Source organism: Oncorhynchus mykiss, chromosome 16, assembly GCF_013265735.2.
Source record: "Oncorhynchus mykiss isolate Arlee chromosome 16, USDA_OmykA_1.1, whole genome shotgun sequence".
NCBI classification, from domain to species: domain Eukaryota; kingdom Metazoa; phylum Chordata; class Actinopteri; order Salmoniformes; family Salmonidae; genus Oncorhynchus; species Oncorhynchus mykiss.
In genome coordinates this window covers 52,837,626-52,856,974 of record NC_048580.1, presented here as the reverse complement: position 1 = coordinate 52,856,974, position 19,349 = coordinate 52,837,626, and the positions used below count along the sequence as shown (strand labels likewise).

At 41.7% G+C, this 19,349-nt stretch overlaps 1 protein-coding gene across 1 annotated transcript; it reads left to right on the top strand.

Moving 5' to 3' along the window:
• The first annotated feature begins 635 nt into the window (after positions 1-635).
• On the top strand, positions 636-19,247 carry LOC110491095 (deleted in malignant brain tumors 1 protein). The gene is made up of 10 exons (XM_036945785.1): positions 636-684; positions 2,996-3,331; positions 7,437-7,754; positions 9,269-9,586; positions 10,080-10,421; positions 10,536-10,559; positions 11,371-11,688; positions 11,838-11,861; positions 16,759-17,076; positions 17,602-19,247. Exons 1-10 carry the CDS (start codon positions 636-638, stop codon positions 17,622-17,624), a joined length of 2,070 nt encoding a protein of 689 aa, XP_036801680.1. The 3' UTR covers positions 17,625-19,247.
• The last annotated feature ends 102 nt before the right edge of the window (positions 19,248-19,349 follow it).

Here is a 19,349-nt window from a genome sequence, read left to right as displayed (position 1 = left end):
GGGTGGCATTATTTTCTGTTATATATCTAACATGCAATTTGAGAATTACCAGTTAGAAAACAACTTTGCATAGAGCTTTTTATGACGGGCTTGAACTGAGTAATTGCGGATGGCATAATTTAAATTTTTAAAAAAATCGTTTTTCCCCTGCTTTATTCTCTCATTTACATAATGCATGTACATGAATCCTAATTTAGAATTGGGTCCTTAGTGAAAAGGGAGTTTCCTTTTAAGGTGTAACCCGTTGAGATATTGACCCCACCCCACTATCTATCATGAAACAGGCCTACCCCTCAAGGAATTGAAAGTGGGAAGAGGAAAGCGCCTTGAACATACTCATTTGGCTCTGAAACAACCATTTCCCAATTAAATTAATTATTTTTTCCAAAGCTTGTATTCCGTTTTGATAAACAGTGTGTTAGTCTTATTCCCAGAGAAGATGCCTTCATGTGGTTTCTTCAAATAGTAATCTTCACAGGTGTTATATAATGTGTATTCAGTGATAAATAAATGCCACGTTTTGTTAGATATCAGTTTTTTTCTTTGTAGGAATCAGGTGACACACAACAAAAGGTAACAAAATCTGTCTATAAAAAGGTTCATACATGACAATACACTCATTCTCAACGTTGATCATGACTCTTACACCCAAGCGCAAGTGGTACCTAGCATTTGTGATTGCAGGTGAGCGAACTGTATTTTAACAATACCATTTATTAATATTTATGTTAACTATTTATGAATGTGTTTGCCCCATATGAGCAAATAGTGTGTTTCACAAAATACTTAATGCACAATTCATATTGTGTGTACTACATGTATACACAGGGCTCTAAGATTTCATGTAGTAGTTTTGTGCATAGGTTCTCAGCAAATAATAATGTATTTAATATTATTGGGTTAATCGACAATAGTGACTCTACTCACTAACATTTCCATTGTATAAACACCCTATTGCTTTGCAAAAGTTCAGAAACAGCACTGTGAGGTATGTGACTACTAATATCCTGGTCTACTTTGCTTTCCAATTAATCTGTTAACTAAAAGCAAATGAGAACTGAAACACGTCTCTTATCAACTCACACAGACACAGGACTTTTGACATGGCAATACAATATAACATCTTTACCTAATTGTTTGTTTATCATTATTTTTCCACTTATGTAGTTGTTTGCACCAATGAAGGAGCATCTCGAGTTCCAGATAGAAGTAAGTATAGTGAAGCAGACTTGTAACTAATTCTGTTAATAAGTTTAATCTTAATAAAAATACAAAATCAAATGTACAGTGCCTTGCAAAAGTATTCACCCACCTTGGCATTTTTCCTATTTTGTTGCATTACAACCTGTAATTTAAATAGATTTTTGTTTGGATTTCAGGCAATGGACATACACAAAATAGTCCAAATTGGTGAAGTGAAATGAAAAAAAGAACTTGTTTCAAAAAATTCAAAAAAATGGAAAAGTGGTGCGTGCATATGTATTCAACCCCTTTGCTATGAAGCCCCTAATAAGATATGGTGCAACCAATTACCTTCAGAAGTCACAATTAGTTAAATAAAGTCCACCTGTGTGCAATCTAAGTGTCACATGATCTGTCACATGATCTCAGTATATATACACCAGTTCTGAAAGGCCCCAGAGTCTGCAACACCACTAGGCAAAGGGCACCACCAAGCAAGCGGCACCATGAAGACCAAGGAGCTCTCCAAACAGGTTAGGGTCAAAGTTGTGGAGAAGTACAGATCAGGGTTGCGTTATAACAAAAATATCTGAAACTTTGAACGGAGCACCATTAAATCCATTATTTAAAAAATGGAAAGAATATGGCACCACAACAAACCTGCCAAGAGAGGGCCGCCCACCAAAACTCACAGCCCAGGCAAGGCGGGCATTAATCAGAGAGGCAACAAAGAGACCAAAGATACTCCATAGCGGAGATTGGAGTATCTGTCCATAGGACCACTTTAAGCCGTACACTTTGGGGGGCTGGGCTTTACGGAAGAGTGGCCAGAAAAAAAGCCATTGCTTAAAGAAACAAAATAAGCAAACCCATTTGATGTTTGCAAAAAGGCACGTGGGAGACTCCCCAAACATATGGAAGAAGGTACTCTGGTTAAATGAGACTAAATTTGAGCTTTTTAGCCATAAAGGAAAACGCATTGTCTGGTGCAAAATCAACACCTCTCATCACCTCGAGAATACCATCCAGTGAAGCATGGTGGTGGCAGCATCATGCTGTGGGGATATTTTTTCATCGACAGGAACTGAGAAACTGGTCAGAATTGAAGGAATGATGGATTATGCTAAATACAGGGAAATTCTTGAGGGAAACCTGTTTCAGTCTTCAAGAGATTTGAGACTGGGACGGAGGTTCACCTTCCAGCAGGACAATAACCATAAGCATACTGCTAAAGCAACACTAGAGGGGTTTGAGGGGAAGCATTTAAATGTCTTGGAATGGCCTAGTCAAAGCCCAGACCTCAATCCAATTGAGAATCTGTGGTGTGACTTAAAGATTGCTGTACACCAGCGGAACCCATCCAACTTGAAGGAGCTGAAGCAGTTTTGCCTTGAAGAATGGGCAAAAATCCCAGTGGCTAGATGTGCCAAGTTTATAGAGACATACCCAAAAAGACTTGCAACTGTAATTGATGCAATAGGTGGTTCTACAAAGTATTGACTTTGGGGGGTGAATAGTTGTGCACACTCAAGTTTTCTGTTTTTTGTCTTATTTCTTTTTCGTTTCACAAGAAAAAAATATTTTGCATCTTCGAAGTGATAGGCATGTTGTGTAAATCAAATAATACAAACCCCCCAAAAATCTATTTTAATTCCAGGGCAACAAAATAGGAAAAATGCCAAGGGGGTGAATACTTTCGCCCAGCCACTGTAGTTCCATGATGACAATCATACACTGTAGTCCCTATATATGTGACTATCATATAAATACCCAGTCACTTAATGTGGGACTTAACAAAACAATTATTTTCCAGCCTCCACGGTCAGTGCTGGAGGAGTACGTTTAGTGGATGGCCCAAACAACTGCTCTGGCAGGGTGGAGGTTTATTATGCAGGCCAGTGGGGTACAGTGTGTGATGATGACTGGGACCTGCTGGATGCCAAGGTAGTGTGTAGAGCGCTGGGCTGTGGGGTGGCGCTGGAGGCCCCGGACCAGGCTCACTTTGGCCAAGGCAGGGGGGAGATCTGGCTAAAGGATGTGCAATGTTCTGGGAATGAAGGGTCACTGCTTGGCTGCAGCTCAGATGGACTGGGGTCACACAACTGTGGACATTCTGAGGATGCAGCAGCGATATGTGAGGGGCAGTCAGGTAAGTGAATGGTTGAAATTTCTCAGACAACTTATTTAAACTACCAACACCAGCCAGGGGCTTGTGTAATGCTACCATTTTTCCTCTCTCTCTCTCTCTCTCTCTTTCTCTCTTTCTCTCTTTCTCTGTCTCTCGCTCTCCCTCCCTCTCTCTCGCTCTCTCTCCTCCTCTCTCCCTTTCTTTCTCTCTCCCTCTCTCTCGCTCTCTCAGGTCCATCCCCTTCAGATTTCCATTGTGAGTAATTTCAAAATTATTCCCCAGACATCAATTCAACGTCTATTCCACATTGGTTTAACATAGTTTCATTGTAATGATGTGGAAACAATGTTGATTTAAACAGTGCGTTCCCAGTAGGTCTTTATGTTTCAATTCCAGAAAACCTCACTATATGCAAAGAAATTATAGTCACATCAGATATCTTGTATATTCACACGTCCTGAGAAGAAACCCTTTACTGCAAGGGCATATCGACAGACTTTTCACCTAGTCAACTCAGGAATGCGAACCACAAACGCTATTACCCGCTTGGCTACCTACCGCCTTTAACCTTTGACAATGGTAGATGCTGTCTGTCTCTCCAGCAGTAGTTGAAGAGGAAAGATTAAAATCAAATTTATTGGTCACATACACGTGTTTAGCAGGCTGCTCAGCAAGGAAGAAGCCACTGCTCCAAAACCGCCATAAATCCAGACTACGGTTTGCAACTGCACATGGGGATAAAGATCGTACTTTTTGGAGAAATGTCCTCTGTTCTGATGAAACAAAAATAGAACTGTTTGGCCATAATGACCATCATTATGTTTGGAGGAAAAAGGGGGAGGCTTGCAAGCCGAAGAACACCATCCCAACCGTGAAGTACGGGGGTGGCAGCATCATGTTGTGCGGGTGCTTTGCTGCAGGAGGGACTGGTGCACTTCACAAAATAGATGTTATAATGAGGCAGGAAAATGATGTGGATATATTGACGCAACATCTCAAGACATCAGTCAGGAAGTTAAAGCTTGGTTGCAAATGGATCTTCCAAATGGACAATGACCCCAAACATACTTCCAAAGTTGTGGCAAAATGGCTTAAGGACAACAAAGTCAAGGTATTGGGGTGGCTATCACAAAGCCCTGAGCTCAATCCCATAGAAAATTTGTGAGCAGAACTGAAAAAGTGTGTGCGAGCAAGGAGGCCTACAAACCTGACTCAGTTACACCAGCTTTGCCAGTAGAAATGTGCCAAAATTCACCCAACTTATTGTGGGAAGCTTGTGGAAGGCTACCTGAAATGTTTGACCCAAGTTAAACAATTTAAAGGCAGTGCTAACCAATACGAATTGAGTGTGTGTAAACTTATGACCCATTGGGAATGTGGTGAAAGAAATAAAAGCTGAAATAAACCGTTCTCTCTACTATTTTTCTGCCATTTCGCACTCTTAAAATAAAGTGGTGATCCTAACTGACCTAAGACATGGAATCTTTACTAGGATTAAATGTCAGGAATTGTGAAAAACTGGGTTTAAATGTACAGTGGGGCAAAAAAGTATTTATTCAGCCACCAATTGTGCAAGTTCTCCCACTTAAAATGATGAGAGAGGCCTGTAATTTTCATCATAGGTACACTTCAACTATGACAGACAAAATGAGGGAAAAAAAATCCAGAAAATCACATTGTAGGATTTTTAATTTATTTATTTGCAAATTATGGTGGAAAATAAGTATTTGGTCAATAACAAAAGTTTATCTCAATACTTTGTTATATACCCTTTGTTGGCAATGATAGAGGTCAAATGTTTTCTGTAAGTCTTCACAAGGTTTTCACACACTGTTGCTGGCCCATTCCTCCATGCAGATCTCCTCTAGAGCAGTGATGTTTTGGGGCTGTTGCTGGGCAACACGGACTTTCAACTCCCTCCAAAGATTTTCTATGGGGTTGAGATCTGGAGACTGGCTAGGCCACTCCAGGACCTTGAAATGCTTCTTACGAAGCCACTCCTTCGTTGCCCGGGCGGTGTGTTTGGGATCACTGTCATGCTGAAAGACCCAGCCACGTTTCATCTTCAATGCCCTTGCTGATGGAAGAAGGTTTTCACTCAAAATCTCATGATACATGGCCCCATTCATTATTTCCTTTACACGGATCAGTCGTCCTGGCCCCTTTGCAGAAAAACAGCCCCAAAGCATGATGTTTATACCCCCATGCGTCACAGTAGGTATGGTGTTCTTTGGATGCAACTCAGCATTCTTTGTCCTCCAAACACGACGAGTTGAGTTTTTACCAAAAATGTCTATTTTGGTTTCATCTGACCATATGACATTCTCCCAATCTTCTTCTGGATCATCCAAATGCTCTCTAACAAACTTCAGACGGGCCTGGACATGTACTGGCTTAAGCAGGGAGACACGTCTGGCACTGCAGGATTTGAGTCCCTGGTATCGTAGTGTGTTACTGATGGTAGGCTTTGTTACTTTGGTCCCAGCTCTCTGCAGGTCATTCACTAGGTCCCCCCCGTGTTGTTCTGGGATTTTTGCTCACCGTTCTTGTGATCATTTTGACCCCATGGGGTGAGATCTTGCGTGGAGCCCCAGATCGAGGGAGATTATCAGTGGTCTTGTATGTCTTCCATTTCCTAATATTTATTTGATTTTTTCAAACCAAGCTGCTTACTTGCAGATTCAGTCTTCCCAGCCTGGTGCAGGTCTACAATTTTGTTTCTGGTGTCCTTTGATAGCTTTTTGGTCTTGGCCATAGTGGAGTTTGGAGTGTGGAAGTTGCACTCATATGCACTCATGAAGCGTGGATTCCGATTGGTCAGACCAGCGTTGAATAGTCCTCACGACGGGTGCTTCCTGTTTGAGTTTCTGCCTGTAGGAGAATGATGTAATCGTGGTCCGATTTGCCTAATGGAGGGCCGGGGAGGGCCTTATATGCACTCTGGAAGGTAGTTTAGTAATGAGAGAGTTTTAGCAGCGCGAGTACAACAATCAATATGTTGATAGAATTTCAGGAGCCTTTTCCTCAAATTTGCTTTGTTAAAATACCCAGCTACAGTAAATGCAGCCTCGGGATATGTGGTTTCCAGTTTACATAAAGTCCAGTGAAGTTCTTTGAGGGCCGTCGTGGTATCAGCTTGAGGGGGGAAGTAGACCGCTGTGGCTACTATTGAGGAAAATTCTCTCGGGAGATAGTATCGTCAGCATTTGATTGTGAGATATTCTAGGTCAGGTGAACAGAAGGACTTGAGTTCATGTATGTTATCACAGTTACACCATAAGTTGTTAATCATAAAACATATACCAACACCCTTCTGCTTCCAGGCGAGATGTTTGATCCTGTTGGTGCAATGTACTGAGAACACAACTGGCTTTACAGAGTCAGACAGTGTATCTCGAGAGAGCCATGTTTCTGTGAAGCAGAGTATGTTACAATCCCTGGTGTCTCTCTGAAAAGCAACTCTCGCCTTGAGCTCATCAACTTTATTATCCAGAGATTGGACATTAGCAAGTAAAATACTCAGGAGTGGTGGGAGGTGTGCAGAAGACCGCCTCGAGTACCTTAATTACTCTGGGGAGAGCAAACAAAAGATCTGCTCCAGGGAAGTCGTAATCCTGTTCGTAATGTTGGAAGTTCTGGTGAGTTACCGTCGCTCTAATATCCAATAGTTCTTCCTGGCTGTATGTAATGACACAAAATAATTCCTGAGCTAATAACGTAAAAAATAGTACATAAACAAACAAAATGCTGCAAAGTTTCCTAAGAGCTAGTCGCGATGCTGCCATCTCGTCGGCACCATCATAACACCATACCATACTCGTTCTCTGTCTCTCTCTCTCTCTCTCTCCCTCTCCCTCTCTCTCTCTCTCTCTCTCTCTCTCTCTCTCTCTCTCTCTCTCTCTCTCTCTCTCTCTCTCTCTCTCTCTCTCTCTCTCTCTCTCTCTCTCTCTCTCTCTCTCTCTCTCTCAGGTACGTACCCTTCAGATCCAGATTCCCATTGTGAGTAATCTAAAAATTATTCCTTACTTTGTTTCAGTTGCAAACCAAGTCATAATATGTATTTGTACAACAAAAAGTCGGTGCCCGTTACAAGTTTCTTCCTTTCCCTTCCTCTTAACTCAAACAGCTGACTTGACAGTGCGCCTAGTTGATGGTCCCAACCGCTGCTCTGGCAGGGTGGAGGTCTACCAGGATGGGAGTTGGGGGACAGTCTGTGATGATAACTGGGCTTTGCTAGATGCCCAAGTTGTATGTAGGGAGCTGAGCTGTGGACCAGCCACAGAGGCTCCTCACCAGGCTCACTTTGGTGAGGGGAGTGGCTCAATCCTATTGGATGATGTGGCGTGCATGGGAAGTGAGGGATCTTTACTGGAATGCAGCTCAGGAGGGATAGGAAACCATGACTGTGGCCATGATGAAGATGCCAGTGTAACTTGCATGATGGGTAAATCTCAGTCTACAATTACAGTAGACAAAAATAGTTTATGTTCAGATGAATTAAGGATAATTTAATACCTGTTTTTCACAATATCTCACTTTCATTGTCAATGTCCCTTCTCCATATTTTCCTATTTTCATAACCTCCAATTCAAGAACAAGAAGATGCATTTAGAAACAGTAAGATCAATTCCATACAACTATATTATACGTGTGTCATTGGGGGCAGTGTGTGATGATGACTGGGACGTGAGCACTGCTGACAGCTCCACTGTATGTGGGCAATCTTTTTATTTATTTTTTACTAGGCAAGTCAATTAAGAACAAATTATTGTTTACAATGACGGCCTACCTCGGCGACGCTGGGCCAATTGATACAGCCTGAGTTTGAACCAGGCACTGCATCTCAGTGCAAGAGATGCAGTGCCTGGTTCAAACCCAGACCGCTGCGCCACTCGGGAGCCCTTGGGATGGCACCGGATTGACCGAGTTTGGTATGGGAGGTGGTATTCCCATTCTGCTAGAAAACATGGCCTGTGTTGGAACAGAGGACTCTCTCTTTTACTGCCTCTCTGATGTGATAGGTCAGTCTTGGTTATATGCTGTGGGATCTGAATTTATTGACAACCTTGATAAAGATGAACAAAAATGACTGTATGAAATAAATAATTAAAATACTGAACTAAATTGTATGCTCAGAAAAATGGGGAAATTATATTATTTATACTAATAACATTTCTTAGAGAAAGAGATTTTGTTAACAAGTAATATTTTTTTCTCTCAAAAAGGTAGGGGTCAAAATTATTGACACCCCTGTTTTCAATACCTTTCAATGCTTCACCTTGCGAGGATAACAACACTGAACCTTTTTCTAAAATGGTTAATGAGTTGGAGAACACATTGGGAGGGATCTTAGACCATTCCCCATACAGAATCCTTCCAGATCCTCAATATCCTTTGTCTGAGCTTATGGCCTGCCCTCTTCCATTCAAACCACAGGTTTCCAATGGCTTTCAAATCCGGAGACTGAAATGTTGATTTTGTGGCCAATTAACAATTTCTTTGTGGATTTTGATGTGTGTTTGAGATTATTGTTTTGCTGGAAGATCCACTTGCTGCCAAGTTTCAGCATCCTGGTAGAGGCAACCAGGTTTTTGTCTTAAATGGACTGGTTCTGGGTAAAATTCATGATGTCATTGACCTTGTTAAGGTCAATGGCAAATAATCCTGGAGCAATAGGAAATGTGAATTATTATGTGCATTATACTTAATTTTCATTTTTGTAGAAATTGTTAAATATTTCATAACGGCAAATCAAGTCTGAGATTTCAAAGTCAAAATTGCAAACTTCAGAAGCCTTCTTAAACCTCAAATAAACTACAAGTTCTACATTTCCTGCTCTGCAGGAAAATTATCCTACAGCAGGGTGATCAAATTAAGATCCTTTTCCATCTACAAAGTTTTCAACTCAACGACAGTCCCACACCCTGTCATCTTCACAGTTCTACCTGTCTATTACAGATGGCATTTCCAGAGTGCGTCTGGTCAACGGTCCCAACAACTGCTCTGGTAGAGTGGAGGTGTTTGACTCTGGCCAGTGGGGTACAGTGTGTGATGATGACTGGGATCAGAGGGATGCTCAGGTGATGTGCAGAGAGTTGGGCTGTGGAGAAGCACTAGAGGCCTTTGGATCTGCCAGGTTTGGAAAGGGCAGTGGCTCCATCTCTCTGGATGACTTGGCCTGTTCTGGCTCTGAAGTCTCTTTGCTGCAGTGTCCCCACAGTGGCCTGGGTAACCATGACTGTGGCCACCATGAAGATGCAGGAGTCACCTGCGCTGGTGAGATAAATGTTTGTGGCAGGACGTTTATACATCATTATGTTGTATATGTTGGTAATAGGGCTAGTGTTACACTGTAAAAACCAAATTCTACAACAGGTATTTCTGTAGACATCCAGCCATTGAACTCCCTGTGGACTTTCCTATTCTCTTTTTGCAGTATTGGCTCGATCTAATATGGGATCTTACTTTATTAGCTGGATCAAAACCATGTATTAAAAACCTAGTGCCATATTCACTAATGATGTCCTTTAAAAATAATTCCTTCAGTTGTAGAGGAACTAGTCAAGTTTGCAGTATTTTGCCTTTGCTTTTTGCAGTGTTTATAAAGCTATGGTATATGCAAAGAAAAACAATGCAAAATGTATGAAACATGCACTCACCTCAGTATTGTTCGTTAACCCAATTGTACCTTAATAAAGCGAACAGGGATTCATCTGATTTCTAATCAAACCACTTAGTAAATGGAGTTAACAGTTATCTTTGTTTACAGGTCCTACAGAGAACAGCAGCATTTCCAGAGTGCGTCTGGTCAACGGTCCCAACAACTGCTCTGGTAGAGTCGAGGTGTTCCACTCTGGCCAGTGGGGTACAGTGTGTGATGATGACTGGGACCTGCTGGATGCCAAGGTAGTGTGTAGAGCACTGGGCTGTGGGGTGGCGCTGGAGGCCCCGGACCAGGCTCACTTTGGCCAAGGCAGGGGGGAGATCTGGCTAAAGGATGTGCAATGTTCTGGGAATGAAGGGTCACTGCTTGGCTGCAGCTCAGATGGACTGGGGTCACACAACTGTGGACATTCTGAGGATGCAGCAGCGATATGTGAGGGGCAGTCAGGTAAGTGAATGGTTGAAATTTCTCAGACAACTTATTTAAACTACCAACACCAACCAGGGGCTTGTGTAATGTTACCATTTTTTTCCTCCCTCTCTCTTTCTCTCTCTCTCTCAGGTCCATCCCCTTCAGATTTCCATTGTGAGTCATCTAAAAATGAATTACCACTGGGCACAGACAATGTCTATTTCACATTGGTTCAACGTAGTTTCATTGTAATGACGTGGAAACAATGTTGATTTAAACAGTGTGTTCCCAGTGGGTCTATACTTTATGTTTCAATTGCAGAGAACCTCACTATATGCAAAGAAATTATGATTCACACGGCATGAGAAGAAACCCCTAACTGACATAACCAGTTTGCCTCAGTGCAGTTTGTTTTCACTTATCACCATTCTTCTGAGCATTGTTTATGGTCGGTATATTTTAGGTTTGAATAAGAGATTTACATTTACATTTGAGTCATTTAGCAGACACTCTTATCCAGAAAGACTTACAGGCGCAATTAGGGTTAAATGCCTAGCTCACGGGCACATGAACAGATTTTTCACTTAGTCGGCACGGAGATTCAAACCAGAGACCTTTCGGTTACTGGCCCAAAGCTCTTAACTGCTAGGCTACCTGTCTCCCTTGACCTGGGTCCTGTAATTCAGCTGGCAGACAATGGCAGGTGCTGTCTGTCTCTCCAGCAATAATTGAAGGGGAAAGATTTAACACCATACGATATTCTCTCTCTCTCTCTCTCTCTCTCTCTCTCTCTCTCTCTCTCTCTCTCTCTCTCTCTCTCTTCGTCTCTCAGGTCCGTCCCCTTCAGATTCCCATTGTGAGTAATCAAAAAATGATTTTTTACTCTATGTTTCAGTTGCAAAATGAGTCATAATACGTATTTGTAAAACAAAAAGTTAGTGCCCATTACACATTTCTCCCTTTCCCTTCCTCTTAACTCAAACAGCTGACTTGACAGTGCGCCTAGTTGATGGTCCCAACCGCTGCTCTGGCAGGGTGGAGGTCTACCAGGATGGGAGTTGGGGGACAGTCTGTGATGATAACTGGGCTGTGCTAGATGCCCAAGTTGTATGTAGGGAACTGAGCTGTGGACCAGCCACAGAGGCTCCTCACCAGGCTCACTTTGGTGAGGGGAGTGGCTCAATCCTATTGGATGATGTGGCGTGCATGGGAAGTGAGGGATCTTTACTGGAATGCAGCTCAGGAGGGATAGGAAATCATGACTGTGGCCATGATGAAGATGCCAGTGTAACTTGCATGATGGGTAAGTCTCAGTCTACAATTACAGTAGACAAAAATAGTTTATGTTCAGAGGAATTAAGGATAATTTAATACCTGTTTTTCACAATATCTCACTCTCATTGTCAATATCCCTTCTCCATATTTTCCTATTTTCATAACCTTCAATTCAAGAACAAGAAGACCCATTTAAAAACAGTAAGATCAATTCCATACAACTATATTTTAAGTGTATCATGTGTGGCAGTGGGGTACGGTGTGTGATGATAACTGGGACGTGAGCCCTGCTGACATGGTCTGCAGACTGCTCCGCTGTATGTGGGCTATAGATGCCCCCGGTTTGGTATGGGAGATGGTATTCCCATTCTTCTGGACAACATGGCCTGTGTTGGAACAGAGGAATCTCTCTTTGACTGCCCCTCTGATGTGATATGTCAGTACAACTACATGCATCCTGAGGATGCGAGTGTTTTCTGCTCAGGTGAGATTTAAGGGGAAGTTCCATATTCAACTGTTAGATGGTTCCTGATCCTGAAAGTAGTTTATTGGGCAGGAGAACTGTAATCTATGTTTCAGTTTTCTTTAAACAGCCACTGCAACCTTTAGCTAATTTAAAACGCAGGTAGCTTGATTTATTATATAGCACTTTTTAAGGTTACATACAATGGGTTCCAAAATTTTTGACAACCTTGATAAAGATGAGCAAAAATTACTGTATTAAATAAATCATTAAAATACTAAGCTATATTGTTTCTTTGAAATTATGTTATTTTATACTAATAAAACTGCTCAGGGAAAGAGATTTTGTTCAACAAGTAATACCTTTTTCTCTCAAAACCTTTCAATACCTCACACTGTGAGGATAACTGCACTGACCCTTTTTCTAAAATGGTTTATGAGTTGGAGAACACATTGGGAGGGATCTTATACCATTACTCTATACATAATCCTTCCAGATCCTTGACTTATGGACTGCCCTCTTCAATTGTTTTAGTATTTTACCCCCTTTTTCAATCTTGTTGCATCGCATCAACTCCCCAAAGGGCTCGGGGAGAAACGGTCACGTCATGCGTCCTCCAAAACAATGTCCCACCAAATCGCGCTTCTTAACCCAGAAGCCAGCAGCACCAATGTGTCGGAGGAAACACTGTTAAACTGACGACCGGGGTCAGCCTGCAGGCAGCTGGCCCGCCACAAGAGCGCGATGAGCCAAGTAAAGCCCCCCCAGCCAAACCCTCCCCTTACCCGGACGAGGCTGGTCCAATTGTGCGCCGCCCTATGACAGCCGGTTGTGATACAACCCGGGTCTGTTGTGACACCTCTAGCACTGTGATGTAGTGCCTTAGACCGCTGTGCCACTCAGGAGGCCCTGCGCTCTTCAATTTAAACCACACGTTTTCATGGAAAATGTTGATTTTGTGGCCAATTAATAATTTCTTTGTGGATTTTGCTGTGTGCTTGGGGCTATTGTCTTGCTGAAAGACCCACTTGCAGACAAGTTTCAGCCTCCTTCACAGGCAACCATGTTTTTGACTAAAATGTCCTGGTACTGGGTAAAGTTTCTGATATCATTGACCTTAATTAACAAGGGTCCCAGGACCAATGGACACAAAATAGCCCCATAATATCAAAGATCCTGCACCATATTTTACAGTACATACTGTATGGGTTATTTTCTGCTCATGCATTCTCATTTCGACACCAAACCTACCACTGGTAGATTATTACATATGGGAAGAACTATTGGATATCAGAGTGGCGGTAACTCACCAGCACTACCAGCATTACAACCAGGAATACGACTTTCCCGAAGTGGATCATTTGTTCACACCACTCAGAGCAATTGAACTGATTCCAAAGATCGACCCAAAACAATGCCTGTGAAAAAGAGGGACTAGAAGCGGTCTTCTAGTCCCACCGCTTCCGAGTATATTACTCGCTAATGTTCAGTCCCTGGATAACAAAGTTGACGAGTTCAGGGCAAGGGTTACTTTCTGAAGAGACATCAATGATTATAACATACTCTGTTTCATGGAAAAATGGCTCTCTCGGGATATACTGTCAGAGTCGGTCCAGCCATCTGGATTCTCAGTTCATCGTGCCGACAGAAATAAACATCTCTCCGGTGAAGAAGAAGGGCAGGGGTGTATGTTTCCTGATTAACGACTCATGGTGTAATTGTAATAACATACAGGAACTCAAATCCTTTTTTTCACCCGACCTAGAATACCTCACAATCAAATGCCGACCGTTTTATCTCCCAAATGAATTATCTTTGGTTATTGTCCCAGCTGCGTATATCCACCCTCAAGCCGATACCACAACTGCCCTCAAGGAACTTCACTGGACTTTATGCAAACTGGAAACCATATATCCTGAGGCTGCATTTATTATAGCTGGGGAATTTAACAAAGCAAATTTTAGGAAAAGGCTACCTAAATTCTATCAGCATATCAACTGTAGTACTTGCGCTGGAAAAACACTCAACCATTGTTATTCCAACTTCCGGGATGCATGCAAGGCCCACCTCCGACCTCCTTTCAGCCAATCTGACCACAACTCCATTTTGCTCCTCCCTTCCTATAGGTCAAAACTCAAACAGGAAGTATCTGTGCTAAGGACTATTCAACGCTGGTCTGACCAATTGGAATTCACGCTTCAAGATTGTTTTGATCACGCGGACTGAGATATGTTCTGGGTAGCTTCCGAGAACAATATTGACGTGTACACTGAGACGGTTACTGATTTCATCAAGAAGTGTATAGGAGATGCTGTACCCACTGTGAATATTAAAACCTACCCTAACCAGAAACTGGATAGATGGCAGCATTCGCGCAAAACTGAACATGCGAACCACAACAAAGTAGTCATTCCCTCTGCAAAGCAATCAAACAGGCAAAACGCCAGTATAGAGAAAGTGGAGTCGCAATTCAATGGCTCAGACATGAGACGTATGTGACAGGGTCTACAGACAATCAGACTACAAAAGGAAAACCAGCCATGTCATGGACACCAACGTCTTGGGACCGGACAAGCTAAACACGTTCTTTGCCCGTTTTGAGGATAACACAGTGCCTCCTACATGGCCAGCTACCAAGAAGTGTGGGCTCTCCTTCTCCGTGGATGACGTAAGTATGACATTTAAACTAGCTAACCCTCGCAAGGTTGCCGACCCAGACGGCATCCCTAGCCACGTCCTCAGAGCATGCGCAGCTGGCTGGTGTGTTTACGGACATATTCAATCTCTCCCTATCCCAGTCTACTGTCCCCACATGCTTCAAGATGGCTACCATTGTTCCTGTACCCAAGTATGCAATGGTAACTGAACTAAATGATTATCGCCCCGTAGTACTCACTTCTGGCATCATGAAGTGCTTTGAGAGAATAGTTAAGCATCATATCACCTCCACCTTATCTGTCACCCTAGACCCACTTCAATTTACTTACCACCCCAATAGATCCACAGACAATGCAATCGAATGCTGTTCATTGACTGTAGTTCAGCATTCAACACCATAGTACCCTCCAAGCTCATCATTAAGCTCGAGGACCTGGGTCTGAACCCCGTCTTGTACAATTGGGTCCTGGACTTCCTGACGGGCTGTCCCCAGGTGGTGAAGGTAGGAAACAAAATCTCCACTTCGCTGATCCTCAACACTGAGGCCCCACACGGGTGCTTGCTCAACCCCCGCCTGTACTCTCTGTTTACCCATGACTGCATGGCCATGCACTCTTCCAACTCAATCATCAAGTTTGCAGACGACACAACAGTAGTATGGTTGATTACCAGCAACGGCTCTGGGAGTGTGGTGTCCGGAAAATAACCTCTCACTCAACGTCAACAAAACAAAGACTATGATCATGGACTTCAGGAAACAGCAGAGGGAGCACCCCCCTATCCACATCGACAGGACAGCAAAGGAGAAGGTGGAAAGTTTTAAGTTCCTGTGTACACATCACTGAAAAACTAAAATGGTCCACCCACACAGACAGCGTGGTGAAGAAGGTGCAACAGCGCCTCAACACCTTAAGAGGCTGAAAAAAATTGGGTTGTCACTTAAAACCCTCACAAACAGAAAATAAATACATTTAAAATCCTACAATATCATTTTCTGGATTTTTTTTCTTCTCATTTTGTCTGTCATAGTTGAAGTGTACCTATGATGAAAATTACAGGCCTCTCTCATCTTTTTAAGTGGGAGAACTTGCACAATTGGTGGCTGACTAAATCCTTTTTTGCCCCACTGTATATACTGTATTCTATACTCTCTACTGTATCTTAGTCTATGCTGCTCTAACATTTCTCGTCCATATATTTATATATTCTTAATTCCAATCCTTTACTTAGATTTGTGTGTATTAGGTATTTGTTGTGAAATTGTTACATATTACTTGTTAGATATTTCTGCACTGTCGGAACTAGAAGCACAAGCATTTCATTACACCCGCAGTAACATCTGCTAAGCACGTTTATGTGACCAATAAAATTTGATTTTATTTAATTTGGTGTGCGTGGCCAAAGAGCTCAACTTTCATGTCATCCAACAAATGTAAACACCTCGAGTTTGCTTAATGGCATTGGCACTTGAATTGGAACCGGTTCTATTGTCAGATGACATGAAAATAGAGCTCTTTGGCCACGCTCACTAGTGGTGGGGTTTGGCCTCGAAATGAGAATGCATGGGCAGAAAATAACTCCATACTTATTGTAACATATGGTGGTGTATTTTTTATGTTATGGGGTTATTTTGCTTCCACTGGTCTTGTGGGCCTTGTTAAGGTCAATGGCAAATATTCCTGCATCAACATGAAATGTTAATTGTTATGTGGATTAGAATGAATGGACATTTTTGTCCGGGTTGATACATTTCTCATAAGGGAAAATCAAGTCTGAGATTTCAAAGTGGAAATTACAAACTTCAGAAGCTGTCTTAAACCTCAAATACACTACAAGTTCTACATTTCCTGCATTGCATGTTATCCTACAACAGGGTATTCTAATTAAGATGCTACATCTGTATATTTTCTACAAAGTTTTTAACTCAACATCAATCCCACACCCTGTCATCTTCACAGTTCTACCTGTCTATTACAGATGGCATTTCCAGAGTGCGTCTGGTCAATGGTCCCAACAACTGCTCTGGTAGAGTGGAGGTGTTTGACTCTGGCCAGTGGGGTACAGTGTGTGATGATGACTGGGATCAGAGGGATGCTCAGGTGATGTGCAGAGAGTTGGGCTGTGGAGAAGCACTAGAGGCCTTTGGATCTGCCAGGTTTGGAAAGGGCAGTGGCTCCATCTCTCTGGATGACTTGGCCTGTTCTGGCTCTGAAGTCTCTTTGCTGCAGTGTCCCCACAGTGGCCTGGGTAACCATGACTGTGGCCACCATGAAGATGCAGGAGTCACCTGCGCTGGTGAGATAAATGTTTGTGGCAGGAAGTTTACATATCATGATATTGTCTATGTTGGTAACTGTACTTACATTTGTGACACAAATCCTATTCAAGTCATGGTACTGATATTAACATTTTTCCCACATCATGTTCAAATCATCTATAGGTGACTTTGTTGATTTTCACAATACATATTAGATTATTTCGGATGATTTGGACATGATTTACAAAAAATGTCGGTGCCAGGATTTGGATGGATTCGTGCCACAAATTCTAAAACGTTAGCATTTGTAAAACAATCCCAGGGAAATGAACCAAAGCATGGATTTCTGTCAAACCTTGTCCGTAGACTCTTTTACAGGATAAAGAAACCAATTTAATTTTGTACTATGGGTGAACTATCCCGTTAAGCAGAAGTCAGTCAAGAAGTTGTTGCTAGCTCATACGTAGATGCTGTGTAAAAGTCTGTGTGAAAAGTAATAATTTTGATCATTTTAATATGTGGTGACCCTATGTGTCAATGTTTCACTGTTTTTCTAATTTTAGGTTCTGCTTCCGGGGCCTTCTGAAAGCATGTACTGTAGAGCTCTCATCCATCCAGTCTAGTAGTAACAATGGTCAACCATAGATACTGTATGTACATTCAAATTCAATTTCTATGATACCACCTCTCTCCTCCTGGGACATGCTGGTGTGCAAATCAAACACACTAATAAAAATACAGTACGGAAAACCATTATCTGTAACAATTGAATTCTGACCAGAGGGGATTTTCTTGCTTTCAGCAGGGAATGTGGCATCCAACTATTTAAAATCCTGCCTCATGTATCATTCATAAAAGCCCTCTTTAATGACACAATGCCAAGAAGGTTGCTGTGTCAGAGTTTCCAGACTGAGAAGGTGAAGACAACCCAGGCCAGCCAAGCCCCAAAGGCCTTCTAAATTTCAACTCCAATATACTTCAAATGCAATCACATGAGGTATAAGATTAGTATGCATAATGTGTTGAAAATGATTTGTGTAGTGTTGACAATACTGTAACTTCAATTAGGAAGGGAACTGAAATACAATTCCAAAAAATCATCAGAGAAAATAATGGGCAATTTTTTATTCATGGTTTTAATTTAAATTCATTACATGATATTTAGTTTGTGTTGACATTTTTCTAGTTCTACTAAACATTGTGTTTGTTATGTCCCATAGTTTGCTTTCTACAAGTAACAGGACCTTGAGTCATATTACCAGGCTAGTGTACTGTGAATTATCATAATTGACTCTTGGATTAAATTAAAGTAATGAATACCTTATTGTTCTTCCAAGGTATTTACCATTTCTTTATTTTCTTTGGGATTTTACCCATATATTCACAAAGTTGCAAGAGTAAGTTCACCTGCTAAATTCCTCTCCATCCACTCCATCAATAGAGAGCAACAATTGGTAATTATTAGATGACCAAGGTATTTCATTTAGATTTACAATATATGCTAACTTGAACATTAGACTTTTCCCAAAATATCAATAGGAATATATTTTTCATTTTACATTCTTATTGTCCTCCTATTTCTCACCCACAATCACCATAATGATTTCACATTGTCACGTTAGGCTGTTCAATGAATTAACATTAGTCAGACAATCACATTTATGACATGACAGAGGCCCAGCAACTCAGCTCATTTCACAGGGTGAGCCTTAATAATCTCTATTTAGATTCTGAATATGCAATCAGGCAATTCCATTTTATGCCAGAAGAGGGATACAGTCCAGTTGTGGTGTGCTACAGCCGGCAGATCTCAATTCACATCTGCTACAATTCTGATAGGACATTTAAAGGATTTCAAATTAATTAATTGATTGTGTAAATTGTTGATTGGGCTTTACTTAAGAAAAAGATGGTCTCTTTTTATAGAGGGATGAAGAGACCAAGTGTATGCCAGACTTATGCAGGTGAAGGTCATGGACTCAATAACTTCCTTCCTCCTTCCTCTTCCTTCTTCCTCACCCCACTCCTGTGTTGGCACTGGGCTATGTTTTATTAATGGGGAAGTCGCTGGCTACATGGCTACCTGTATAATTAATGTAGTTTAGCATTAGAAGGCAATGTGTTCTGGGTAGAAGGACAGGAGAAATCTGATTATGATGAATGGACAGTGCATATCAATGAGACCAGAGAAACAACCTGTCATTTTGTCTACGTGTAATAAACTACGTAACACTATATGCTCTGATTGTTGATTACATGTTCTGTAGACAAAATGCTTAGCTAATTATTATGATGATAATAAAACATATTT